Source organism: Schistocerca cancellata, chromosome 12 (assembly GCF_023864275.1).
Source record: "Schistocerca cancellata isolate TAMUIC-IGC-003103 chromosome 12, iqSchCanc2.1, whole genome shotgun sequence".
Classification (NCBI taxonomy): domain Eukaryota; kingdom Metazoa; phylum Arthropoda; class Insecta; order Orthoptera; family Acrididae; genus Schistocerca; species Schistocerca cancellata.
The window spans coordinates 162,580,304-162,605,493 of record NC_064637.1 but is presented as its reverse complement, the minus strand read 5'-3'; the positions used below and the strand labels follow the sequence as shown (position 1 = coordinate 162,605,493).

General features: G+C 42.8%; 1 protein-coding gene across 1 annotated transcript in view; it reads right to left on the bottom strand.

The window, feature by feature from the left end:
• Window positions 1-9,831: 9,831 nt before the first annotated feature.
• The window catches only part of LOC126109551 (histone-lysine N-methyltransferase 2C-like), a 417,507-nt gene continuing 402,148 nt past the window's right edge, over window positions 9,832-25,190 (bottom strand). The window contains exons 74-78 of the mRNA XM_049914567.1: window positions 20,587-20,878; window positions 16,854-17,160; window positions 12,611-12,740; window positions 12,312-12,494; window positions 9,832-11,719 (exon numbers count right to left, since the gene is read on the bottom strand). Of these exons, the coding sequence (XP_049770524.1) occupies window positions 11,627-11,719; window positions 12,312-12,494; window positions 12,611-12,740; window positions 16,854-17,160; window positions 20,587-20,878 (1,005 nt within the window). The 3' untranslated portion in view covers window positions 9,832-11,626. The remainder of the gene's footprint in view (window positions 11,720-12,311; window positions 12,495-12,610; window positions 12,741-16,853; window positions 17,161-20,586; window positions 20,879-25,190) is intronic.

Genomic DNA, 25,190 nt, shown 5'->3' with positions numbered 1-25,190 from the left:
AATATGATTACTTTTCATTTATTTTTGGAGGATTTGGGAGTTACAATATTCGATCTCGCTAAGACAACCCTGTGTTCACTAATCCCTGTATCCGTTTTGATGCTCGTTATTAACTCAGGATTATTTGTTGGTAAGAGGTCAAGTGTGTTTTCCCAACCATTTACTATTGCCAAGAATAACCTCTGCCCATACTAACTATATCTACTGCAATGATTTGAGCATCAGTGCTTTCTATTAGTCCTTGGAACTCTGTTACCAACACGGCTATGACAGTTCACAACTATTATACCAATGGTTTCTATATCTACAGTCTTCTTGTGTTCAGCCTGCACCCTTTGTGACTGAAGCCTTTCTGTGTTTTCCTGAGACCTTCTAACCTAAAAAACCGCCCAGTCCACGCCACACAGCCCCTGCTACCCTTGTAGCTGCATCCTGCGTTTAGTGGACACCTGACCTATTCAGCGGAACCCAAAACCCAACCACCCTTTGGCGCAAGTCGAGGAATCTGCAGCCTACATAGTCGCAAAACCACCTGAGCCTCCGATTCAGCCCCTCGGCTCTGTACCAGAGGTCCACAATCGGTCCTGTAGAGTATGCTGCAAATGGTCAGCTCTGCTTTCATCTTGCAACCAAGACTGGCAGCCTTTACCACTTCTTTTAGCCACTCGAAACCAGAGAATCTTTTCCATCCAAAGTGACACACGTCATTGGTACCGACGTAAGCCACCAACTGCAGTTGGCTGCACCCTGTGCTCTTCACGGCATCGGGAAGGACATGTTCCACATCTGGAAAGACTCCACCTGATATGCACACGGAGTGCAAATTGGCTTTCTTCGCCTTCTTGGCAGCCAAGTCCCTATGGGGCCCCATAATGCACCTAGCACTGGAGCTCCCAACAATCAACAATAGCCCCACCCCCTGCGACTGCCTGGATGTTGCAGGCTTAAGTTTCCTCTGAAACAGTACAGGTGACTGCATCTGGCTGAACAACAGTGTCAGCCACAGACAGCACCTGGAAACTGTTTGTCAGACCACCCGGGTAGGCCTTAAGTGCGGCCCCCTGGGAAGTCTTTCGCCGCCTGCCACATCCAGGGCGACCTCCCACTCTAACCAGCATAAGAGATTTTGAAGGTGTTGAAGGGAAAAAAAAAAAATTGCATTCTTTCGTCTGCTTTTGATGATGTGGGAAAGTATTAAGACGTCAAAAGCACGAAGCCAAATCAGAGCAAAAAAGCTGTCAGCACTTTCGAGCACATATAACGAATATGCCATCTACGAGTTACGAGTCTAACGGCTGGGAACACTTCTCATTCATAGTGCTACTCCTAAATACCTCTGGGTTATTCTCTATAGTAGTCTGACATTCAAGGAACATTGTGACACGGTCAGAATGGAGGTTGCAAAAAAAAAAAAAAAAAAAAAAAACCACCAACAACACCACACACCTCAAATGCACAATTGGAGAGCAAGCCCACATGTACTATGTACTTTGGACATCAGCTCTAGCCATGTGTTACTCGACAGCAGAATATTCCCCTGTACGGTAGCAATCCTGCCACTCTAAACAGGTTGATATTGCTCCCCTTCACCAAACATGTCGCCACGTAGCAGGACCCCAGTTGAGAAATACAGGTTCTGACCGGAATAGCTCGACCTGATATAGGACGGATAGTAACAGCGAAATACGAACACTGATGGCAATAGTGGACACAAATCTGTTGCTCGACATCTTCCAGCAGGAAAAGCTTCATCCGATAACCTCCCTTTAAGTGAAGCCAAAGGCAGAAGAGAGGCTTCCAACCTGGCAGGAAAGAGCTAAGTATAATTGGATACCACCAAAAGAGGAGCTACCCCCAGGAAACAGCCTGTCATGACCAACATGGGGATCACTTCATCAACTTCCCATGGGCACTGGCCAAAGTAAAATTGCCACATAAAAATGGGAACTCTGCAATAACTGAGATGCATCCTCTGCGTGTTGTGTTGAACACCCGAGAGGATCTGGTATCAGGAAGTCCAAATGAGTGTGCCACGCTGAGGCACTACACTTTATTTAAATGGTTGTCATCGACATGCAGAGAAGAACTTTGTACTCGAAACACCGTATCATCCCGCAAATCTTACACGCGCCATTTTCTTCCTCCGACACGAACTCCACTTTTTCCAACTGAGTATTTCTCAAAAAGTTTGCTTTAGGTATATGTTAAAGAACAACAGGGAAGAACGGAAGCTTTGCCTCACTCCATTCTAATTGTACTTTCCTCAGATGCTTCATTGCAGCCCTAATTTTATCTTATGCTGAAAATATAAATTTTGTTCCAATCTCTTCTTCTTCCAATCAACTCTTCCTTTTTCATAATGCTCATAAACTAGCTCCACGGTACTCTGTTGAAAGTCTTTTTCTAGGTCAAAAACTACAATATAAATTTCTCAACCTTTCTCTTATATATATTAACAGTCAATCACATCTCTTGCTCCTTTAAACTTTCCACATCCTAAACAGCTCCTCTCCACATTTTCTTCAACTTTACTATTTCCCCTAACATCAGATCGCGGTCACACTTTGTGGCAGCTCGTGAGTGTGGTTTAGCTGTTGGCACCAACTAACAAGTTTTCTTTGCAAAATTTAATATGTCCTCCTGTATACAGCACTAACAAATTATTTATCAAATAGAAAACACGGAAGTCACAGCAAGTAACACTGGTCATACATGAGAGAATCCCAATTGAGAAATAATCAAAGAAAATACAATGGCAGTCTACATTATTTTCTAGTTACAGTTACCAGTAATAATCAATAAATATTACTTATATTCACAAGGTCCGCTCCATTAGCTGAACTGTCAGTGCATCGGATTGCCACGCACAGGGGGCCGGGTTCGATTCCTAGCTGGGGAAGGAGATTTTCTCCCCTCAGGGACAGGGTGTCGTGCCGTCCTCGTCATCAGTTCGTCCCCAACGTCGACGCGCAGGTCGCCCAATGTGGGGTCGTACTCGACAAGACCGGCACTCAGCGGCCGAACTTCCCGACTGAGAACTCCCGGCCACTGACACTGTATACTCATTTCCATATGTATTCACAAAAACAAAAATATCTTTATTCACCATTAAAGAATAGATAATTCAGGATGTAATAATGACAATACCATCCCCCACTGTCCAGCCACAAAGAAGCATTTCCCTCGTGACTCGGTACCACCTGAGAAAAGAGCGATCAAATCACATTTCCCCCCCCAAGGATTTTGACTGCCTCTCATTGTGCCCCGAAATGAGCAATTTCCTACCCACAACCCTTCTCACAGTGGTGTTCTGCTTCCCACCGAACCTACACGATACCCACATCCGTTCCCACTCCACCCCCGCTTCCTACCCCTCACCTCACAGATTACATCCCTGTAACAGACTTGTAGCGGAGTTATGTAAAAAGATCCCTAACAGTTGCAGTGGGCTGGGTACAGCAGCTCTGTGTGCCTGCTGCAATCAGTCACGTTACGCAATTTTGTAACGTCTCTATCACACACCCGAGTGTCGCAGGAGCTCTCTAGTCGAATGCTGTTTTCACCAGCAACCGTCTGCACTTCACAGCCGAGAGCAGCCGACAGAGTCAGCAGCTGTCACTGATCGACTCGAGTCGACTCGACTACCGATGCACGACCAGTCCCGTACATCCTCCCACTGCCATCTACTCCGGTCCTGTCGTAAGCATCACCTATCTCGTAAGAGGCAGGGCTACCTGTGAAACCAGTCACGTGATCTGCAAGCTAAGCTGCAGCCACCGTGTCGCATTTTACGCGCACGACGTCCGACGAGCAGTCTGTCCGCACAGACGGCCACAGACGAACTACGGCCGAGAAACAGCTGAGCACGCTGCCTGACACGACGTGCTTCACTTCGACGACTGCTTCACAGTCCGTGCGACACCAGTGTTACTTTCTTCACCCACCGTCCCCTTCCCTGTTCCCACTCCAGCACTGTATGCGGCCATCTGTTCCACTGACGCAGCCACAGACTTTTTACTTAACTCCTTTCCCACTCCCAACAGCACCTAGCTGCCCTATCCTCTACCCACTGTGGCCCTATGCCCCCTCCTCTCCACACTAGCCTCTTTACCCCAACCACGCAGATCGCTTCTCCCACCGTACACCGCCGCTCGACAGCCGAAGTTGGTTGTCACGTGTGCGCGAGTTGTGCTTGTGTGAATGTGTGTGTGTGTGTGTGTGTGTATGTTCTGTCCATTTCAGAAAGACGCATGTTGATCAATATCTTTTTTTAAAACCAGTTATTAATTCAAATTTCATTGTTAAAATTACATTTGCTGTTATTATTATTATTATTATACTACTGAGCACTGAAACATTTACAATATAACAAAACAAATGTGCAATATGAATTAACTACTTTTGTAAACTTGTTGTGGGCACATTGTTAAGTTAAATTTTTTTGGTAGCATAATAGAATTGTGATCAACAGACTACATTTAGTTTTTTGATAATTTTCGTTTTGTGATTTATGACCAAAATCTGTGGTCAGCACAATGAAAAACCAGCCACAGTTGCAAATTTTATTTTACTCGCTGACTAGTTTCGGGCTGGGACCTATTTTCAATCATCATAACAGACAGGCAAAAAATGGTATTTCCAAAAATGCAGAAACCACATAAAAAATATGTACTTATTATGAAGTGCAAATGAACTGTTATAGTGCGTACGGATATTCCAACATGCTGGACGTTCCTAAAACCTGTAGTGGTGCGTATACTTTCCACGACAATTTTTAGCTGTAAATTACAGTGGTAAGAATGCTTACCACTTCCCTGTCGTAAAAATGAAGCAAAGTGCTCCAACTTAACTAGTGACAATAGCAGTGACCCCATGATGAACAGAAACAGACTGCAGCAGTTTTTATGTGTCTGGTACAATGTACTACCACAGGATGTCAGAAACATTGAGCGATAGTAAGACACATTACCATGAACCCAGTAAAACCACAAAACTGGTGATAAGTATGCTTTCTGCTGTCCACAAAAAGAAATATTAATTCTGTGGTAATTATGCTTCCCACGTTTCATGGAAACCTTACTTTAGTAGCAAGCATACTTCCCACGGGCCTTTAAAGCATTATTTGGTGGTACGTGTACTTCCCACAACCCCTGAAAGGCACAACACACATTTCACAATTAAAAGCTACATTCCACAATGAGCAGAGACTACAGCTTGTGCAGCAAACTATCACTACATGCCAGGAGCTTACAGAGGGGGTACGGGTGTAGTAAAGAGAGTGAGTTTATGCTAACGGTACTTTGTGAGGCTCGCAAAAGTGTTTAAGTCGTGACTACTATCCTTGAGTGAGTCAGTTTCTTGCTAGCAAATAGTATTGTGTGGAGCATATTCATGTAGTATATTGTATTCTGGAGCTCTTATTAAGTGTATGTCATTATCAGAGATGATTATCAATAAAATGTGGAAAGTGAAACAGGGTCTGCTACATTTTATTTAATAATGTATATTGAGGAGGGGGGGAGGGGACATGGGTATTAAATCTGAAGTCATTTTGCAAGCAGTGCATCCCATTGAAAAAACTGTGCCAACAACGAAAACAAGTAGCAACTGAACAACGAACAGCAAGATCGAAGGTAAGTCAATTATTATCCATAATTCAGTTATATTTTTGTTTATTTTGGTAGTACTGTCATTATACGTTGATGAAGCATGCTTTGTTTATTTGTTGTTATACCTTTGCAGTTTTCAAGCTGCTAGGTTAGTTTCGTTATCACTGCCATGCTGTTAATCATGGATGCTCCACTGTCTATTTGCACCAAAGAAGAGCAACGTTCAGTGATCCATTTTTTGTGGTCTGAAATTCATCGAAGACTTTCGGTACAGTACGGGAACAGCGTTTTGCCACAATGGAGTGTTTACAAATGGATTGAAAAATTCCGAAATGGTCGCACAAGTGTTATGCACGATGAAGGAGCCGGAAGACCGTTTACCGCCACAAATGAAGAAACCATTGAGCGTTCACATGAAATGATTCTCTTAGACAGACGAATAACTACTGACAAAGTGGCACATCGTCTGCAAATTAGTCACAGTTCTGCCTACAAAATCATCCACAACAGACCTGGGTTTCATAAAGTTTGTGCAAGATGGGTCCCAAAACATCTCATACAGTTGCATAAACAAACGCGCTTGGACATCTGCAAAAAACATTTGGATCGCTATCTTAGACAGGATCATTACTGATGACGAAAACATGGATCCATCATTACGAGAAGGAGAGTAGAGTAAATGGCAGAGTATGGAATGGAAACATCCAAATTCACTGTGCAAGAAACAATTCAAGACCCAACCGTCCACAAGAAAACTGATGCTTACAGTTTTTTGGGATGCAAAAGGTCCAGTACTGGAATATTATTGAGAAAGGGGCACAACAATAAACAGTGTACTTTACAGTGAGATTCTTACTGCCAGGCTAAGGCCTGCAATTCGCAGCAAACGCCGAGGATTGCTGTCAAAAGGTGTTGTGCTGTTGCATGACAATGCCCATCCGCATACTGCTGCCCACACTGCTGGAACACTCCAGGAACTCAAATTTGAAGTACTGGATCTGTTACGTCTGCCACTGACGGCCCCTGCCAGGCAGACTACACTCAAAGACACCCCTGTGTATCATATAACATACACAAGCACTTGCAGGCGCAACCAAGAGGAAAACAAATCTTCAAAACAAACAGAACCTGATAGAGACTAATGCGAGCCTTTTTCTGCAGAGGTCGCCTCACAGATACATGGAAAGTTGGAGTACTCCGCCGGCTTTATAAGGCCAGCGCAGCAGCAGCAGCACAGCCAGTTCCTCGCCGAGCTAGCACCAGCTCCGACGGACCTCACCGACGCTCTTGATGAATGGTTGTCTACAAGTTATTTGTTTTTGTGTGTACATAGTGATTGTTCGAGAAGGGTAGTTCAGTTTCAATAAACGACATTATATTGAGTGTTCTACAATACTGAGTATTCTCCAGGATCATCTTCCATATAGTCCCAGTCTTGCTCCTTCTGACTATCAGTTGTTTGGTCCACTCAAACACGCATTAAGGGCCTGTCGATTTGCCTTGGACGAAGCAGTGAAAGAAGCGGTGCATTCCTGGCTCGCAGCTCAACCGAGAACCTTCTTTTATGCGGTCATCAGGGAACTTGTACAACAATGGACCAAGTGCGTTGCTACGTTCAAAATTATGTTCTTGTAAGTTTCCTATTTGATTACAATAAAATTTTATAACTACTTCGTGGATAATAATTGATTTACCATCGAAACAAAGAGAGGCCCACGGGTGATATCTATTTTTTGAAACAAACTATTTGGTGGGACAGGTTAGGCTCCAAGGTATCACATTTTGCAGCCATTCACCTCAATGGACCTCCGTTTGCGAGTAATCAACGGGGGCAGGGGTGCGAGTTCCTAGAGCCTTAAAAATAACAACACACAGAGTAGTGTTACGTTTAAGGTAAGTTCCTGTCTTATAGGAGGTTGTGAGTTTAAACCTCGTCAGGTGCTTTAAATGTTTATCTTCACGTATTTATCAAAATGCTTTTCTTCATTACTGTTGTTCAGTTAATTGGTTTAAATGTAAATTTTTAATTTCTAATCCTTTGTCACTTGTTTCATCATATTAACTATTAACAAAATTGTCTTATCTTGTCTTCCAATCATTCTTTTTTCGTTTGGAATCTTTGTGCAAGTGATTTTGGTTATTTTTATGTATTGACTTTGATTTATTTTTTTCCCATTTTGTGATTTTATACTTTCTGTCATGTTATTGTGTTGATTATTTCTATTTCTGATGTTGCTTGAATTTAGTTCTTTTGTAATCCTTTCTTTTGTTTAAATCTTGATCTGCATTATTTTGTCCATAGCACAACCATAATTTATGTTTACAATGTTTGTATGACGGTTGAATGTTTTTATGATGAGCAGCATCTGAAAAATGTACATCTTGTAACAAAAGATACATTTTCGACACCACTGCACAGTCAATATAAAGAGACTACTTTGACTTTTGTTTTTAACTGATACATTAGCATTTTCAAACGTTTAACTATTATGACAGATAAATAAAAATAATTAAAATCGCACACACAAAGATTCCAATACTCCTTTTTCCAGGACAAAATAAGAGTAAACGAAATAGTTAACACAATGATTAAAAGGATGTGACAAAGGAATAGAAATTTTAAAAAAATCGTATTTTTAACAAATTAATGAAACAACAACAACAACAACAACAATAATAATTATATATTATTATTATTATTATTTCAATAAAGATTTGAAAACAAAAAATTTAAGCACCTTATGAGAGTTGAATCCACAATCTTTTGTAAGTCAAGAATGTACTTTAACCACTACACCACAATGCCGGCACTGTTCTAAAGAATTACGCAAGTTCTAAAGAAAAGTTCTAAAGAATTACGCAAAATTAATAATTTTTGTTGTGTATATTACTCACAAACAAGGGCCCACCAGAGTAAATGGCTGCAGGGAATGATACCAGGGACTTAAGATAATTATCGTATAGATAAGAACACCAATTTAAAATTATTGAGAATGTACCAGTTCTTCCTTATTTATTCAGAAGGTAAGGATGAAACATCAAGAAATGCAAAACTGTAACTTTCGTCAGAGTTAAATAAGAGATATGTTAGAGTACATGCAACAGTTTGACGAGTGCCAATTTCGTGTGACAAAATGCCAGTACTTTATCGCAAAGCAATCTTCTCATCTGCAGATATGTCTGGCAGTATGAAACCCGGTGCACACAGCTCCATCTTGAGATGTGAATTGCAGTGTGTGCATTTGAGCTGCTTTTTTAATTTTTATGTTGTAAATTAGAGTATTAATTAGTAAAAAGTTTATTGTCTGACCAATTTCTCTATTTTGAATTAAAATTAATATTGCTTCAGGCATGCAGTGGGTATATATTGTAGTCATCAATAACATGCCATTCAGTACAATAACCATACATCACTAATAACATGCCAAGTGCTATAGATATGTCAAAATGTTACAGTACTAGAAGCTCAATTTTCAGTACTTTCTGTGGGAGTACTCCACTTCAGAGATCAATAAATGTGACACCCAGCCCACTTATAGCACCAAATGAAATACTTTGGCAAAAGGAGTATGACAATACGAACACCAAATTACTCATTTCAATCATATATTCATCATTCCAACAATTTTCACACTAAACAAAAATGTGGACAATTCAATCAAATCACTTGCATATGCTTACATGATGAAAATTATCATACAAAAGTTTCATATTTACAAAAAAGACAAGACAAATATAAGAACTCACAATATAACTGTCAAAGAACTGGGTAACTATGGAGTCATCATTGCATAAGTCTTCACAGTTTCTCCACAACTGACATTTCACGAAACACGTGTTGTACACCATTCTGTGGAAGGTGCGAGCATTTGAAAAACTGTTAACACAAATGATTTACTTCCAAGATTATTGAATCAGAGACACATTTGGCCAGTATTTAAAATTTCAACTGGTGCCATTCAGTAAAATTTTAAAAAACAAATGGAAGTAAGGGTTTTTACTTCAATTTAAAAGAGCCCTACAACATTTCACTGTTAATTGCACTGAGAACCAAATGACACGGTCAGCAGGAATAAGGGAAATCTTCCGCAGCAATAATTATTCAGCTACTGGTCAAATATTAAATCACTTGGGCACCGGATCAAAAATTACAATCGTACAAAATAAAAAACTGCTGCCTATAGAAAAAACTATTCACAATTGTCAAATACACCGTGAACAATACCTCGTAGGTGAGGCTATCACGCCCACTTAGCAGGCAGCTACCATTAGCTAGTACAATGTGACTGTTCGCAGCACATCGTTCTCTGCCTGCTCACACTACACGAACAGAGTTACACTCTGGCCATTTTTGTACACATTTTTGTGCACACGCACATTCGGTATTGAGTAATGGGCATCTATTTTTAGTAAAAAAAACACCTGTGTACAAAAATTGTGATTGTTATAAAAATAATCTTGAAATTAAATCATTTAGTACAGAATACAGGCATTTCTTTCTTAAAAATTGTAAAAGAGCCGTGCACACAAAATTAAGACTACATGATGACAAACTGAAATCTGCAGTGGATAGCCCTTGACATTTCTAAAAGTAAAGAATAAGCATCTGTGATCTCAATAGCTATTACATACCATAATATTGCACCATAACAAATCTCTCAAAGATTGTTTGCTAGGAAAAATTAACATCTTTCAAAAACTTTGGCTATTAGCTTCTATCAAGCAATTTATACTATACACTAAAAAAATTATACATATTCACAATTTGTTCTCTGGTAAAGTAGCCATATTTAAGGCATTTCTCAATATACACTTACTCTTACTTTAATACATCACACACCAATGCTCAACCCTGAAATTTCCTAACTTCCATATTACATACGTGTACAACAGAAACGTATACACATAAAATTCTTTTGATAAAACGCCCATTTGAAATAGTTTTAAACACAACCAATGGAATCATTTAGATAATAATTAAAAAGACCACCTCATGTCTTCAACAGGCACTGTTGTCACTAAATGACACTGTAAAAATACAGTCGAGCGGTTTGTAACAAAATGCGTGTGACCAGTTACACTATTCTAACAAACGAACACCTTTCGAGCTACAGAAGAGAATCTTAAACTGGCAGCACACACCTACGAGAAATGATGCACACACTATCGGAGATATGCCAGTTTCACAGTCACGAGTAACACGTGCAGTGCACAAATACAAACTGCCAAATGGCTCTCTGTAAACATCACATTAAAAAGAAAACTGCGGTACAAAACACTCTGCAGAACAAGTGATCATACTAGCCACACAATGAGCACTCTAAAAGAAAACTGTAACCCCAGGTGCCAAAGTGAGGTCTCTCCAATATAAGAAAATGACTGTGCTACAGTCCGGCCCCAAAGTAGCTTTCCACCACAACTTCCCAGCTGAAAACACTGTGTCATTCAGATTGCATTCACAAGATGTCCGTCATCACAATCTAATGACACAAATATTGTTTGTCAAAGGTCACTTCTGAACGGCAGTTACCTAAATTTCTCAAAATAAATTTCATACAATTATTGTTGTATAAGGCGGGTCGGTGAAGTGAGTTAATCAGTTACCCGTGTACCGACCTACTACGAGTACGTGATCCCAGTTTTACTCGGGAATCTGGCTGACGGAGGCACTCTTAAAAGTATTGTCAGTTTCACATTCCTCCTCTCACACGTGCATCGAGGTGTTCTCTCATGGAATGCACATTTAACCGAAGAAATAACGGACCTTAGCGTGTACTTTGAGAGGGAGGACATAACTTCGAGCTGTCAGTTCTCCCAGTGTGTAATATAAGGCAACAAAATTGTTAAGGCATCAGATTAAATCCTTACGGCACCACACCGCAGGTACCCTCTCGAACTAGGGTACATTTTGTAAGCGACCCCTCGACACCTGGGTACGGACTACGACGCGACCAGTGTCCCACTCGGAGAGGCGATCGGGTACTCGGCGGTCGCTCCTTCCGGAAGTGGCGGCCGGCTCAGTTCATCCACTTACGGCAGTTGGGAGCCCCGCAATTGCACGGTATCTTGTGCTGGTCATCTTCGATGTCGAACTTGTAGTCGTACGCCAGCTGCAAAAGTGAATTGCATTTAGAAAACTGGTGAATCGTCTGTTAAAACTGGTAATGAAAGATTGCAAGGACTAGACACAGAGACAGGTTAATGCTTTACAATATTACACAAAAAAGGGTGTTTTGAAACTTGTTGCAGTATCAAATGTGTTATATACTGCGAATCACTCTACTGTATCTGCTACAGTATTAAAAAACTACTTATGTCGTTTCTTGCAAAAAAGAGAATAGCTTTACTAAATAAAAATTTTGCAGTACCATTACCCATCTTTCTGCTGGAAATAAAACCATTAGGTGATTTAATTACAGTTAGAAGATTATGTGCCAACTTTTCTTACTGTGCGATCACCCCTATTACTTCTTCGTGAAAGCATTTGTACGAGTCGATGAAATGTTGGTAAGTTATATTTGGGATTCAAAATGATAACAATGTCACTTCACACACACTATACAATATAAAATTTTCCTGTGTCACAGCACTATAGACAGACGAGACATTTCCTCGGTCTTTCTCAACTTTGGCCCTCCCGAGAGAAGAGAACCGAAGCTTTTCTGCCAGTTTATTTTGTAACCAGTTCAAAACCTGACATACCTCTTCACCACGTGATATGCGTCGCTTGGCAAAAATGATGATGCGGAGGTCCCTCTCCACCTCTACAGTCTCCGCCACGCAGTTGGGGTTACACGAGTGGTTAATGTACCGAGCGAGGCCGCCCGACAGGGTAGCGTCCACCACACGGTCTTCGTCCAGGCGGAACATGTATATACCTCGATTCTGCGCAGAAGAGGGGGCAAAATTACTGTACTTGGCCACACTGTGTCTATTCTACTGCCTTGCAAATAAAAGTAAGTGGTGCAGTTTTATCCGACTTATACTCAGACAGTACTTACCTTAGCTTCGTACAGTTTTTCACGAACTTCAGACAATTCGGTGCGGATTACTTCCCCGATATACTCTATGACCATCGTGTGTCTCTCCAGGTCTCGTGCTGCGTAAAGACCTAACCCTTGTATTTTGGACCTGAAAATTGACAGGTGACACATTTAATGCTTGACAACTGCAAAAATGAAAATAGATTCACACTGAAATTTGCAATCTTTTCTCCATCTTTGCTGAGCAAACTACAGAATATTAAATCCACAAAACAGTCATAGAAGTTTCATTTAAAAGTGAAAATATTAATTCTAGGTTTCAGAACTGTTAGTTCTTTCCTTATGATTTTACAGTGCATCATCTTTCAGTTGCTCAATCCACTGGCTATGCCAAAATTAGTACAAGCTGGTATAAGTCGAAAGGCTTCAACTGGTAGTAATTTGTTTTCTGCTGCAGCTGATACTACATAGCTGACAGTATGTGTTTATTGTGTGAGGCAGCACTGTCATCTTCCGTGTTAGTTGTCACACTACACTGTATTTCATACCACTTCTTTTCCTTGCAATGACTGTATGTAATTGCTGCAGTTAAGATCTTTAGTAAACCATCATTTTACAAAAAGTACTTAAGTTTTCTTTCTTTAACTCCTGCTTGAAGCGTGAAGTTTATGCCACAGTGGCCGGGTCTGGTTCGTTCCCCTCACACAGCTTCTCATCCTTTGGCAATCCAGGCTCACTTTCTTTGCTCCCCACTCACAAAACCGGCTGACTGCAATTAACACACTGTATGCCGTGATTACATCCAAATAGGTGTCAGGACTCGAGGATGTGCCTGAAGACAAAATCTCGTCTTCGAGTTCAGGGAGAATCGAATGTCCCGCCTGCCGTTGCAGCATCAGGCACTCGACTACCGGTTGCTGCCTGCCCACGAGGTACATCCATCGATATCCTCGGACAGTAATTCCTGTATAAAACACTGTGAAGTGAATACTTGCAACTTGGAAATCTGATTTCTCGAACAACTTGTGAAACCACGCTGTCTTCATTCCTTTTTTACTGTCCATGTCCTCTGCATCTGTTAAGTCATTGTTTTCCCTCGTCTTCTTTTCAGTTTTTAATTGCACTATTCATTTCATGTCTCACTGCTCTTCCTTTATCTATCCTTATCCCACTTACTCTCTGGCTACCTTCATCTTCCCTCTCATCCTGGCCTCAAATGACATGCCCCTCATTTCCCAAATCCCCATTCTATTCCTAACTAATAGTTCTGAGAGACGTGCATAGTTTTTTCACTTTTAAATTTGCCATACGAAGTACTGAAATTGTGCCTCCTGAAAGTAATTACTGACTACACAATCCACATCTTCCTGATTTTATAGATTTCTTGAGCAAATTTTCACAGTTTTAAAGGAGAAAGAGTCACCAAATCTTGTTCCAAGAGAGAGAAACAAATTTTCCAAGATCGTGGCCAATCCTCGATAACTCACGTGACCGTTCCGTTTTAACTACCTCTTTGAAATGCTCACTCTAAGGTGATTAAAATTACAGTTAATTCCCAAATTCAAAATGCATATATAAAAATGTATGTAATATGACTCCATTTTATTTTCACAGTATTTTTATCTCATCTCTAGGTTTGAAGTAACTCGTGTCTGTTCCTCCTGAAGTGAAGGGCAATCTGTTCAGCTGGAAGCAAACACTGATCAGGAGGTAAGGAATGATGATAAAATATCCATCATAAAATGGTTTGACAACAAACCAAATTTTTTCGCTTCATCCACTTACGGTGTTGAACCCGAACTACAGGTTCAGCATTGGTTGAAGGAGGATGCAAAACATAAAATTTCCTGGACGATTAGAACTGCGGTAGGACCGAATTCGTGACCTTTGCCTTTCACCGGCAAGTGCTCCAACACCTGAGTTACCCGAGCACGACTCACAGCCCTAATTCTGCCAGTAGAGCACTTGCCCACAAAAGGCATCGGTCCCGAGTTCGAGTCTCGGTCCCGGCACACAGTTTTAATCTGCCAGTAAGCCTCGTATCGGCGTGCAGTCCGCTGGAGAGTGAAAATTCCGTTCTGGATGCAAAACGTGTGAGCATATATAGGCCAAACACTATTAACCAGTAAAATGCTTTTATGTGTGGAGTAGATATATTTGACAGGGTTGTAGTGAAGTATGCAATGAGAGGGTGGGGCAAAAAAAAAAAAAATATGGACAGCAAGAATAATGAATAATATATCATTTGTGGACTCTGCCATAGCTGCTGCACGGCTACAATACAGACAGGATGCTACCCAAAGTAAATGGGCAAGAACGGATATAATTACTCATTTAAACTCGATATTGCTCAAAATATGATCTACTACAAGAGTCCCACTGAATAAAATGAGAACAGCTCAGAAGAGGACGACGGATGGCGAGAGGCCGAATATCCGAGAGTACTGCAGGCACTGCCACCAGTTCAATTTAGGTCATCAAACACTTTACACTTGCTAGAGATGAGAAGTTCTCACCAGGAGTCAGATCCAAATGTATGTTCACCTTCATTCATTGTACAGAATGCAAGGTATTTTTATGCAGCACAAGTGAATGCAACTGTTTCTTGAAGTTTCACAATATGTAATCAAAAAACTACATTAGCTCAAATTGAAGCTTAAATTTGCAAAGTAAGAACATAATGTGTTTTTACTTTCAAGTATAATATTTTAATAGCTGAGACCCCAGGTATCAAATATGATACCATCTGCAATTTTTTTTAAGTGCTAATTTATGCATGCAGAAGAACAGAAACAGACTTTCATTAAAACAGGAAATAATATGTGCCTTCAGGCTGCAGGAGGTGTGTCTACAGTTCAGTAGGCGGCACATTCTGTTCCGTCAGCTCTGTCGATATTTCACCTGTTGCAAAATTCTGACAATACGAGAGCTTTCTTCTAAATTATACGATATTATAAAGTTAAGAATCCTGCAATGTGCATTGTAAAGACAGTGCAGTAATTACAGAGTACAAGAATTTTCAAGGACAAGGATATAAGCGACGTGTGGCAGATGCTCTGGTTTTGGTCGTTATACCGAAACAGCTGCAATAATTGTGTGTGACAATAGACAACTAACATTATTCTAGACATCTGAGCTGCATAATTTTTCAGTCAACTGGTACATATTTATACGCAGGACAGATATATTTCCGTATTTTGTACACAGGCTGTGATAACATTTCAACTCTTGACTCATTTCCAGACAGCCGTCACAAGTACTACTCTCTCTTTTCCCCTGGTGCGCACAACAGTAGAGTGGCCGAGCCTACACCGTCGTGACGGTGAGCCGACTCGTGCAGCAGGTACTGCGTAAGTGTCGTCACAGGAATACCGGGTCTAAGCTCGTGTACACAAATGACTAAATAATTTTTGAATTGTCTTCCGACGAGTTGAAATTGAAAGTCCTGTCTGTGGTGGGAGAAGAGAGGGGGTCGGGGTGGGGGATAGGAGCAGTTTCCGGAATGGTTAGGTTTCTTTCTGAGGAAGGAATGAGAGACGGGTCGGAAAGGCGGTGCAGGTCACTCGGACCCACCTGTCGTGTGGACGGTGTCGTAATTTGAAGCGAGATAGAATTTTCGCGCACACTGCTGCCTTTGCCAGCTGGGCGATGTAAGTATTTCTAATATGAAGTCGGGGCAGGACCGGTAACTTTGATAACAAATTCTTTATTAAAATTCGGTCACAGCTGCATTTTATTAAATCGGTTTCAAACTAAAGAGTTCATTTTCGAGCTGGGCGTATTATGGCTGCACTAATAGTCCACAGTAACGTAGCGGTCTCGAATGAAAATATTAAAGTGCCGATTTGACAGTGTAGTATTGAGACCGGGAGCAAATTTACTAGTTACAATTTGTGGAGTGACTGACAGACAGTAATAGTAGACGACTCTGGGACGTAGGTGTTTTCTTAATTTTGTGTGGACAATGACCGATACGTGTCACGATCGACCGGTCTTTTCCGTTCCACGTTACGAGGCTTTCTCAGATCTGACACTGATCCGGAGGTGGCTGCAATCTGCTGCTAAAACAGGTTATTGTACAAGTGAACTGACAATTGTCATCCCAGAAAGATTAAAATGAAGCTTACACACTATGTAATAATTCTAACTGACAGTTCACTTTTTCCTCTTCACAGACTACAGAAGATCACAATTCAGTCAAATTTTTGTAAAGACACAGTGAAACCCGTCGACCCACTCGTTACTGCAGCTCTCTAGTTACCTGGCCAGGTACACATTGTTCCTCCACTCCTGCTTCATCTTCTTGTACTGCGAACTCTTGGAGTGGACAAATTGCTTCGAGTAGGGGCACGCTGCCTCCCCCTGGATGCCACCGTACGTGAGGGCAGGGACGAAGGGCGCATTGCGGTTGAGCGTCGACGTCCGTTGCGTGTGTGGCCGCTTCCACGGCAGCTGGCCACGTGCCCTGGGCTCGGTTCGTGCGCAGCCCGACGGGTTGACGGCCAGCGGCAATTCCAGCAGCGGGTTGCGCCCGTACTTGAAGCGGTAGTCCGTCAGTGTCTCCACACCTGCCACACACATCAAAATTGCGGTAGTTCGACGAAGATGAGGAAAGAGTTAAACTGTGGACAGCTTCACTAATGGGACACTACTGTTGCAAAAATCTGACAGAGACAAACGAACTTTGTAGCGATTATTAAACTTTGTGTAACTTCAAACAGTAAAAGAATACTTATCTTTAATATTTTACACATAATGACAGAATGTCACAGCATCTCAGGAGAATTAAAGTAAACAATGACTGACAACAATACGGTATTCCTTTCAGTATGGGCAGTTTATCTTTACGTTTCTAATTACAATAAAAACTAAAATATAATGAAACTGTCTTTTAAAGAATGTATTGCAGTAGCTCAATCCCATCTAATCTGAGAGACACTAAGAGCATTTTCAGTGCAACTGAACCACACAGTGTTAAGAGCCTCCGACAGAATGAGAACCAGACACTGTAATAGAACACGTGTAACAATTATTCCGTAGAAAATGACAGAGCACACACGATGCTGACCTTCCAAAGGTGTTACTCCTCCAGATTTTCTCTACACAAGGTAACAACGCACGAGCCCCTCTGGCGGTCGAATATATATGCGACGTGGAGTATTCCGGGCATTGGGCCACCAGCCTCAGCTGTGGCTAAAAACGTTCCCGCCTTTCACGGGTTAGCGTACGTTCCAGCTACGGGCAAGCAGGTATCCTGTATTGCCGGGTTGTCACGGAAGACACATTCCAGTTCCATTTGTGGACTGTGCTCTTATTTCTGAATTTTGTTCAATTTTGGCAGGCTAGTGTACGTCAGATTTGAATTACACGTTCAACAGATTTGTGTGTTTATGACTTTAAATTTGTGTGTCTGTCAATAAACTTCCTGGCGATATCAGTAACATAAACATATATAACAGAATACAAATATTTCTGTGTCAACTAGGTTCCTATGCATAATCTTGGATAGAGACACAGAATTATTTACTATGTTCCCGAGAGCTATTTTCTGGGCTATCCAGTTACCATTCTGCACAAGTTTCATATTATCAGTGCACTGGAAATATTGTATTTATTGACTTCTTCAGCAGGTAAGTAATGCAGTTAAACAGTTTGGTGTGACTAATCTCTATTATCTGTAGAAGTTACAAAACTGTGTCATTGATAGAAGGTGGCACCTGTCTGATGTCATCTTTAAAAGGAATGGAAAAGACCAGTGGACTCTTTTATTAATACTACAATTACTGTCTTCCTCAATTTTGTATACATGCTATACGAACATTTAGTAAACTATTTTGACCTAAAATAAAAATAAAATATTGTCTGGACTGAAGTCACGTCAAATTTTTACTACTATAATTTAGTACGGTCAATCACATCACATTCAGTCAGAGTGGATGCGAAAAGACTGATAAAGTCATTTCACATGCTTTGTTTTTGCTGTTCATTTTGTAGTTGCTAGTGTTCTCAATATCTCTCTTCACTTATGGAATACCTATCCTTTTATAACTTCAGTTCAAGATATGATGTGTTGAGGTTTTTGGCTGCACCTACAAATACACTAAATCCTTCTCCGTCTACTTTTCCATTTCTGCTATTCGACTCCGAACGTACTTTCTTTATCAGAAAAGTTGCAGGACAGGTTTCATTCTTAAATAATAATAATAATAATAATAACAATAACAATAATAACAGAAAATTGCACTTACCATGTGATGATCCTATCTCCTACCAAAGTACTCCCCTTCGCTACCTATACACAATTACCAATGTTTCTGAAGGTCTTGGAACTGAGGAAGGAAATTTTCAACTTCAATTATTGTTAGTTCATTTGGGACCTCAATGAAGCTTTCCTTTTTGTCACCTTTCCACAAGAGGAAACAAGAAAAAAATCGCAAGGTGAGAAGTCTGGCGGGTGTGGGATGGCAATAATAGGATGTCTGCCGAGATACTCTGTAACAGATAATGCAGTGTGGGGTCTAACATTGTCCTGCCGTAAGAACCAGTCCTCAGAATGCCACAAATCAGGGTAGCAACATCAAGTTGCTTGTCACAAACATTTCGAGACTTCGATGTAGAGAGTTCGGTTCACTGTTCGATCTGGAAGAGCAAACTCGTGGTGAACTAATCCTTCACTATCAGAGGCTCTTCGTTCTCGAAGGTCGTCGTTTGACTTTCTTCGGAGCTGGCGATCCGGGACTCGACCGTGCACCACTTTGACAGTTCGTGTGAGGGTCGTACTGGTAGCACCGACTTTGATCCCCAGAAATAATCTTTGACAGAACTGTGGGATCAGACAAATTACGGGATCACGTCTGGCTCTATCCAGTAGTTCAGCAAAAATTATTCATCTTTGCTCTTTCTGTTCATCTGCTAGTGTGTGAGGGACGAGTTTTGCATTAAGTTTCCATTTCCCTAAATGTTTGTGTACATCACGATTCAAATTAAGCTCCAATATCACACGCACAGTTACACGACAGTCTTCTCACAGTAACTAACTGCCTTACGTACTCTACGTTCGTATTGGCAGAAGCTGCAGACCGGCGATCTGCTCCAAGATCGTCTCGCACCCAATTTCTGCCTTCAAAAAATCGTCTGTCCCACTCGAAAACACGACTTCTCAAAAGAGCCTCGCCTGCAATGCTCTGTTAATCACCTACCACATTTCTCTAGGGATTTTCCCGAGTGTAACACACAACTCGACATTCACTCTTTGCTCACAATCGTATCCTCCGGGTCACTGCAACTGACGGTCCGAGAATCCAAACAGTGGGTCGCTAAGCGCACCCCTGCCACCTAGTGAGTTCGAGTGGAAGTGGGCCCCGTGTCATTTCGAGGACGCACACGTAAGAGGTAACGTAAAAACGATGCTCGTTCCTTTACAGTATTGCAAACTCAGAAATAAAAATCCTCTGCTTCAGAAACTTTCCCAGTAAAGTGAGTATTACACTGTCGCTCACGTCTCTGTCGATACCACAGTGCATTCGAGAGGAGGTTAATAGAGTAGTTTCCTTCTCGGCATACTCCAGCTGTCTTCCTCCTGTCCGACAGGTAACCGGCACCTCGTGCACACTGTCCACACTTTGCTCGTCCCTACATATTTCTGTACTCTCGTCTCGATCTCATCTGCTGACCTTACCCTATTACTTTTCACTCTTCTCAGAGACAGTCCACACTTAATTCCTTCTGTATTGCTACCATATGTTTCTCTCAAATGTCATTACTCGTACCCGATAAAAACCAAACGATGAAATTTCTCGACAAAATGTTACATGTAACGATAATATTGTACATTCGTTACTACGTCTAATGTTATTATTTCTCTACATTACTATTTTCTTATTACGTACAACTCGCTCACTACGCATACCGTAGTGTCGACCGGGGGTCCGGTCTCGTCAGGCAAAATAAATTTGTAAAGAGATAATTAAACGTAGGAATCTGCAACTACTCACCGGGCAGGCTCTCGAGCACGCGTACTACGGCCGGTTCGGTGAGGCCGAACAGGTCCTCGCCGGACAGGTACTTGGGGAAGAGCTGCACGCCGCCCTGCTGGCGCCGCAGCGCCGCCAGCGGCTCCAGGATGCGCGCCCAGACGGCGCGCGGTGACGTGTCGCGCAGCTCCAGGTCGTCCTGCGCCGGCTCCTGCACCAGCACGCGGAACTCGGGCCGGCCCGCCACGTCGTGGATACTGCACACGTAGCGGCACCGCTTGTTCGGCACCCGCATGCTCCAGTAGAAGCGCACCTGCCACCGAGGGACGGCTCCGTCACGTTTCGGAAGTGCACACTGCGCGCTATTTACTGCGGCCGTGTAATTTGAAATACGTTTACACTATTTGGCAGACTGTACAATAAATATAGCGTAAAAAGGGTGCTCATTTTGCGAGTACCGGAAAACTTTTAAGTCTCGTGAGCTTACTGCATTTCACATTCCTCTCACTTTCTTTCTTCCGTTTTATGTCCAATTTCTACATTTGCATTGCCAGTTTCTTATTTTAAATATATTATTTTAGGCACTGTTTCTTTTAATTTTCTTCATAACTTTGACTTATTTTCTGTTAGCAGTCTCTGCATCAAATTTTCTGCACTTTTCAGTAATTCACTTCACATCTTGCCGTAGCATTATTGTGCCGAGCGAGGAATCTGTACACCCACAGTTCGATCGTCAGTAAATCTGTGTTTTTTCTGTCACTCGCCACTCTTTTCACCTGCAGAAAGTGTTCGACCGTGTGAAAAATGTTGAGTCTAACCGGAGTTCGACTTCACATTAACGGGTAGGTCCGATACGACCCGTCAGTTAAATCAGTTCGAAGCTCCGAAGGAGGCGAGGGTGTACCACGTCCGATATTACTGTGCCAAGTAAAGCACTGCGCGTTTGAACTGGATTTCGAATCGAGGACACTTTTAAGTACTCTGGCATTCAAAGATTCTATTTTCCCAGTGTCGTATTATATTCTCCGTTTTACTCTATCAAATGGACGGTTATAAATTTTGAACCACCGACACGACAGAATGTCCTTACTGTCACGAATCTCAATCTTGTAGTCAGTCTTTCTGCTCAAACTGTGACATTCTTCACAGGTACAAACGAGATGACCGATACCCGACACGAGAACACTGCTCACTGCCTACCGGAGGACTGCTCCGACCCTGCCTCGCCCCGGCAATGCCTCGTTCACTGTCGGCCCTCCGAGTAAACACGGGAAAATAACTCGTGGAGTGACAAGTCGTCTGAATATAAAGAATGGCAAAAATGTCTTATCCTAAAGCAGCCTGAAGTATCGGCATCTGCTGTGGAAACTGTGTCGGCATTTCGTCTCGCAGCTCACTCGGTCGGGTCTCGTAGAATTATTGGTTGTCAGTTGTAGTGTAACAGATCTTTCACGCATTAAAAAAGTTAATATGTTAAATCATTATTTTCGTAAGACCGTATCACACTGTCGCCGTTGCCGGTGTCAACGAGCTACGTAGTGGAGCGAGTGCCAGAGCCGAATGAAGTTTGTCCGGTACAGATAGTGAACTGGTTTTTATTACGCCTGCCCGAGATTCTGAGGAGATGAACTTCCGAGTCGTCTTACAGTCGCCGTTCTGTAATTCTCGGCAGCAGCTTAGCTTTTGTTATGCTTCGTGGTGTAAAATGCTCGAAGTTTGATTCTTACAGGGACAATCTGCCATCCACATAAGCACAATATGGCGAAAAAGAAGAAGTAGAAGAAGAAATTTGGCACCTCTTTCCTCGACACTATCAGTGTCTTCACTTTTTTTCCTGGTGGCAATGCCGAGTGATTACCTCGTTCTGCACTTTCTACAGACAAGGCATCTAGAGTGGATTGTGGTCCCTCTGCAGGGGAACACCACCTCACAGAAGCACTGTTCATACGGGCAGAGGTGTCTGCAAGAAGCTGAGGGCTATGCCGGTGGTAGCACAGCTGGTAGCAGCATCTCCCACATTGGACGGGCCTCAGTGAATGAACCGGGCGAAGAGTGTCCTACACGACACTCCACCTTTCCCCTGTCCACTCCGACAGTTCTTTCCCAATTCTCCGGCACACAGACTGAGGTGCGATACGATACACACCGTCAGGTGCGTGGCAAGTGGGAAGGTGTGTCACGGACACACTGACGGAACCTCAGGGATACCGGGCAACGACGCCTAGTAATTAGCCTCACAAAGTGTGGGGTTTCATGGTGTCGACCGAACGGTCGTGGGACCAAAATGGAGAACACAAAAAATAAAACAAAAACTGAGGGACTCTAGGAGACCCGAGTGGCCACGCGTCAGGGACGGAACTGGTGGAAGCTGTTACGACACGTGGATTGGGCAACACACCAGTCTGAGAAGTGGGATCGAGATCAAACCCTAGTCTGTAGTGCAGAGGAGGAAACTCCTCAAAGAACAAAAGAAAAGGAAGGTAAAGAATGGCTGTAACAAGAGGCTGTCTCACAGTGAAGGGCGTAGTAAGATGCCTTCTATCTCTAAGACACAGAAGAAGAGAACGAGGGTGGAGTCTCGTATTACCACGTCTCACAATCCAGAAAACGCTGAGGCAGGAAATTGGGAAACACACCTACATTACTGCAGGATGGGGGCTACCACTGGTCAGCATCACCTCACAGCAGATAGAGCTCGTTCAGATGGAGGGTCTAACTGGACAAAGGTGCTCTCATCTCTGTCTAGGAGGGGACGGGAACAGTGTAGTAGCTCTAAACGATAGTGCCCAAGACATCTCTGTGGGAGTAGGCGAAGCTGCTGCTCGAGACCGTGAAGGTACCAATTTGGGTACCTAAACATTCTGAGGATAATCTATTTGAGAGAATAAGGGCACAGAACCGGAAGACCTCGACAGAGGACTGGACGGTAATGAACCGAAAGATTGTAACGGATTGCTGAAGCGGAAGTTGGCAATGCGAGAATGGGACCTCAAACTGAAGTTTGGGTTGTCAGAGGTTGCCATCGGGATCATCAAAGACATCAGAACTGACCACGGAGGCTGCAAGTGTTGCAGATAAACCTACTACGTACCTTCCTACTTTCCACGCACCCGTCGGCACGCCTCAGTCTGTGTATCTGGGGAATTGGTAAAGAACTGTCGGAGTGGAAAAGGAAAAGATGGGGTGTCGTGCAGGACACTCTTCGTTTGATGTGGGAGACACTGCTAGCAGCTTCTTGCAAACACCTCTGCCCGTACGAACAGCTTACATACCTCGTGACATCTGGTTGGTCGTGGTGCCAGTGCCCACATCATACTGTGACAAAGCAGCAACACAAATAGGAGAGGTGAGGATCTCCTCGAATTTCTACTGGAAAATAATCTGGAAATCTCGAATAGGGCAGGGAACGTACTTTCAGAAATAGAAGCGAGGAAGAAGTTATTAACATATAACTTTCAGGTTCACTCTAACGAGCAGTCGTGTCAAACAATGGCACATGGTGACAGAACTGTCCTTATACGACTACGTGTCAAATGAAAATAATCGATTATCGACAATATAACGTATACGAATAATGTAGATCTACTCGACGAGCTGCGGCAGTAGAACACGCACGCACAAAAAGGTTTAACTTCTGCGAACCTTTGGAGCCGGTGGCTCCTTCTTCTGGCAGAACAGTTGGAAGGGAAGGAAGAAGGGTGAAGGAGAAGGACTGGAGAGGTTTAGGAAAAAGAGTGCCGTTCAGAAAAGTCACCCGGAACGCCAGGTCGGGCGAGACTTACGGGATGGGACGAGAAGGGAAGACTGACTGCTGGGGACTGCACTGGGTGAGATTTGAAAACCTGAGAGCTTAAAGGCAGAAGACAGAAAGGAACCTCAGAGTACACCACTCATTACGCAGTATTATCCCGGTCTCGAACGTATTAATCGGCTACTCTGAGAAGGCCACGACTTCCTAAAATCGTGCCCTGAAACGAGATCCGTTCTGTCTGAGATTTTGCCCACTAGACAGCTTTTCGTCGCCTTCCCGATCTCTGCGACATCCCCGTCAGACACTATGCTCCTTCTGCCGCCATCTCCCTACCCTACGGCTCCTACCCCTGTGACCGACCCTGCTGCGAGACTTACCTGTGCGTTCCCTTACCACCACCTACTCCGGCCCTGTAACTGGCAAAACATATACAAAGGGAGAGCCACCTGTGAAACGACACCACGTATACCGGTTGTGTGTAACCACCGTTTGGCCTTTTACATCTGCACGACTACCCGGCAGTTATCGGTCGGGACGAATGGGAACAGGCAGAGGGTGTATACTGGCAACACGCAATATCCCGTTGCAGACCACACTCTACAACACGACAATCGTGACCTCCGCACCTGTTTCACCACACGCACCATCTGGATCCTTCCCCCCAGACGACAGTTTCGCGTAACTTTGCAAGTGGGAACTGGCACTACGACACGTCCTCGGTTCTCGCCACCCTCCTGGCCTTAATTTACATCAATTCCTCCCGTCTCAACATTTCTTCACAGTAACTACACTTTTCTTCACTCCATTTTAGTTTTCTACATCTTTGATTTTCTGACCATCACCATCCCCCCTCCCACCTCTGTTACATACAATA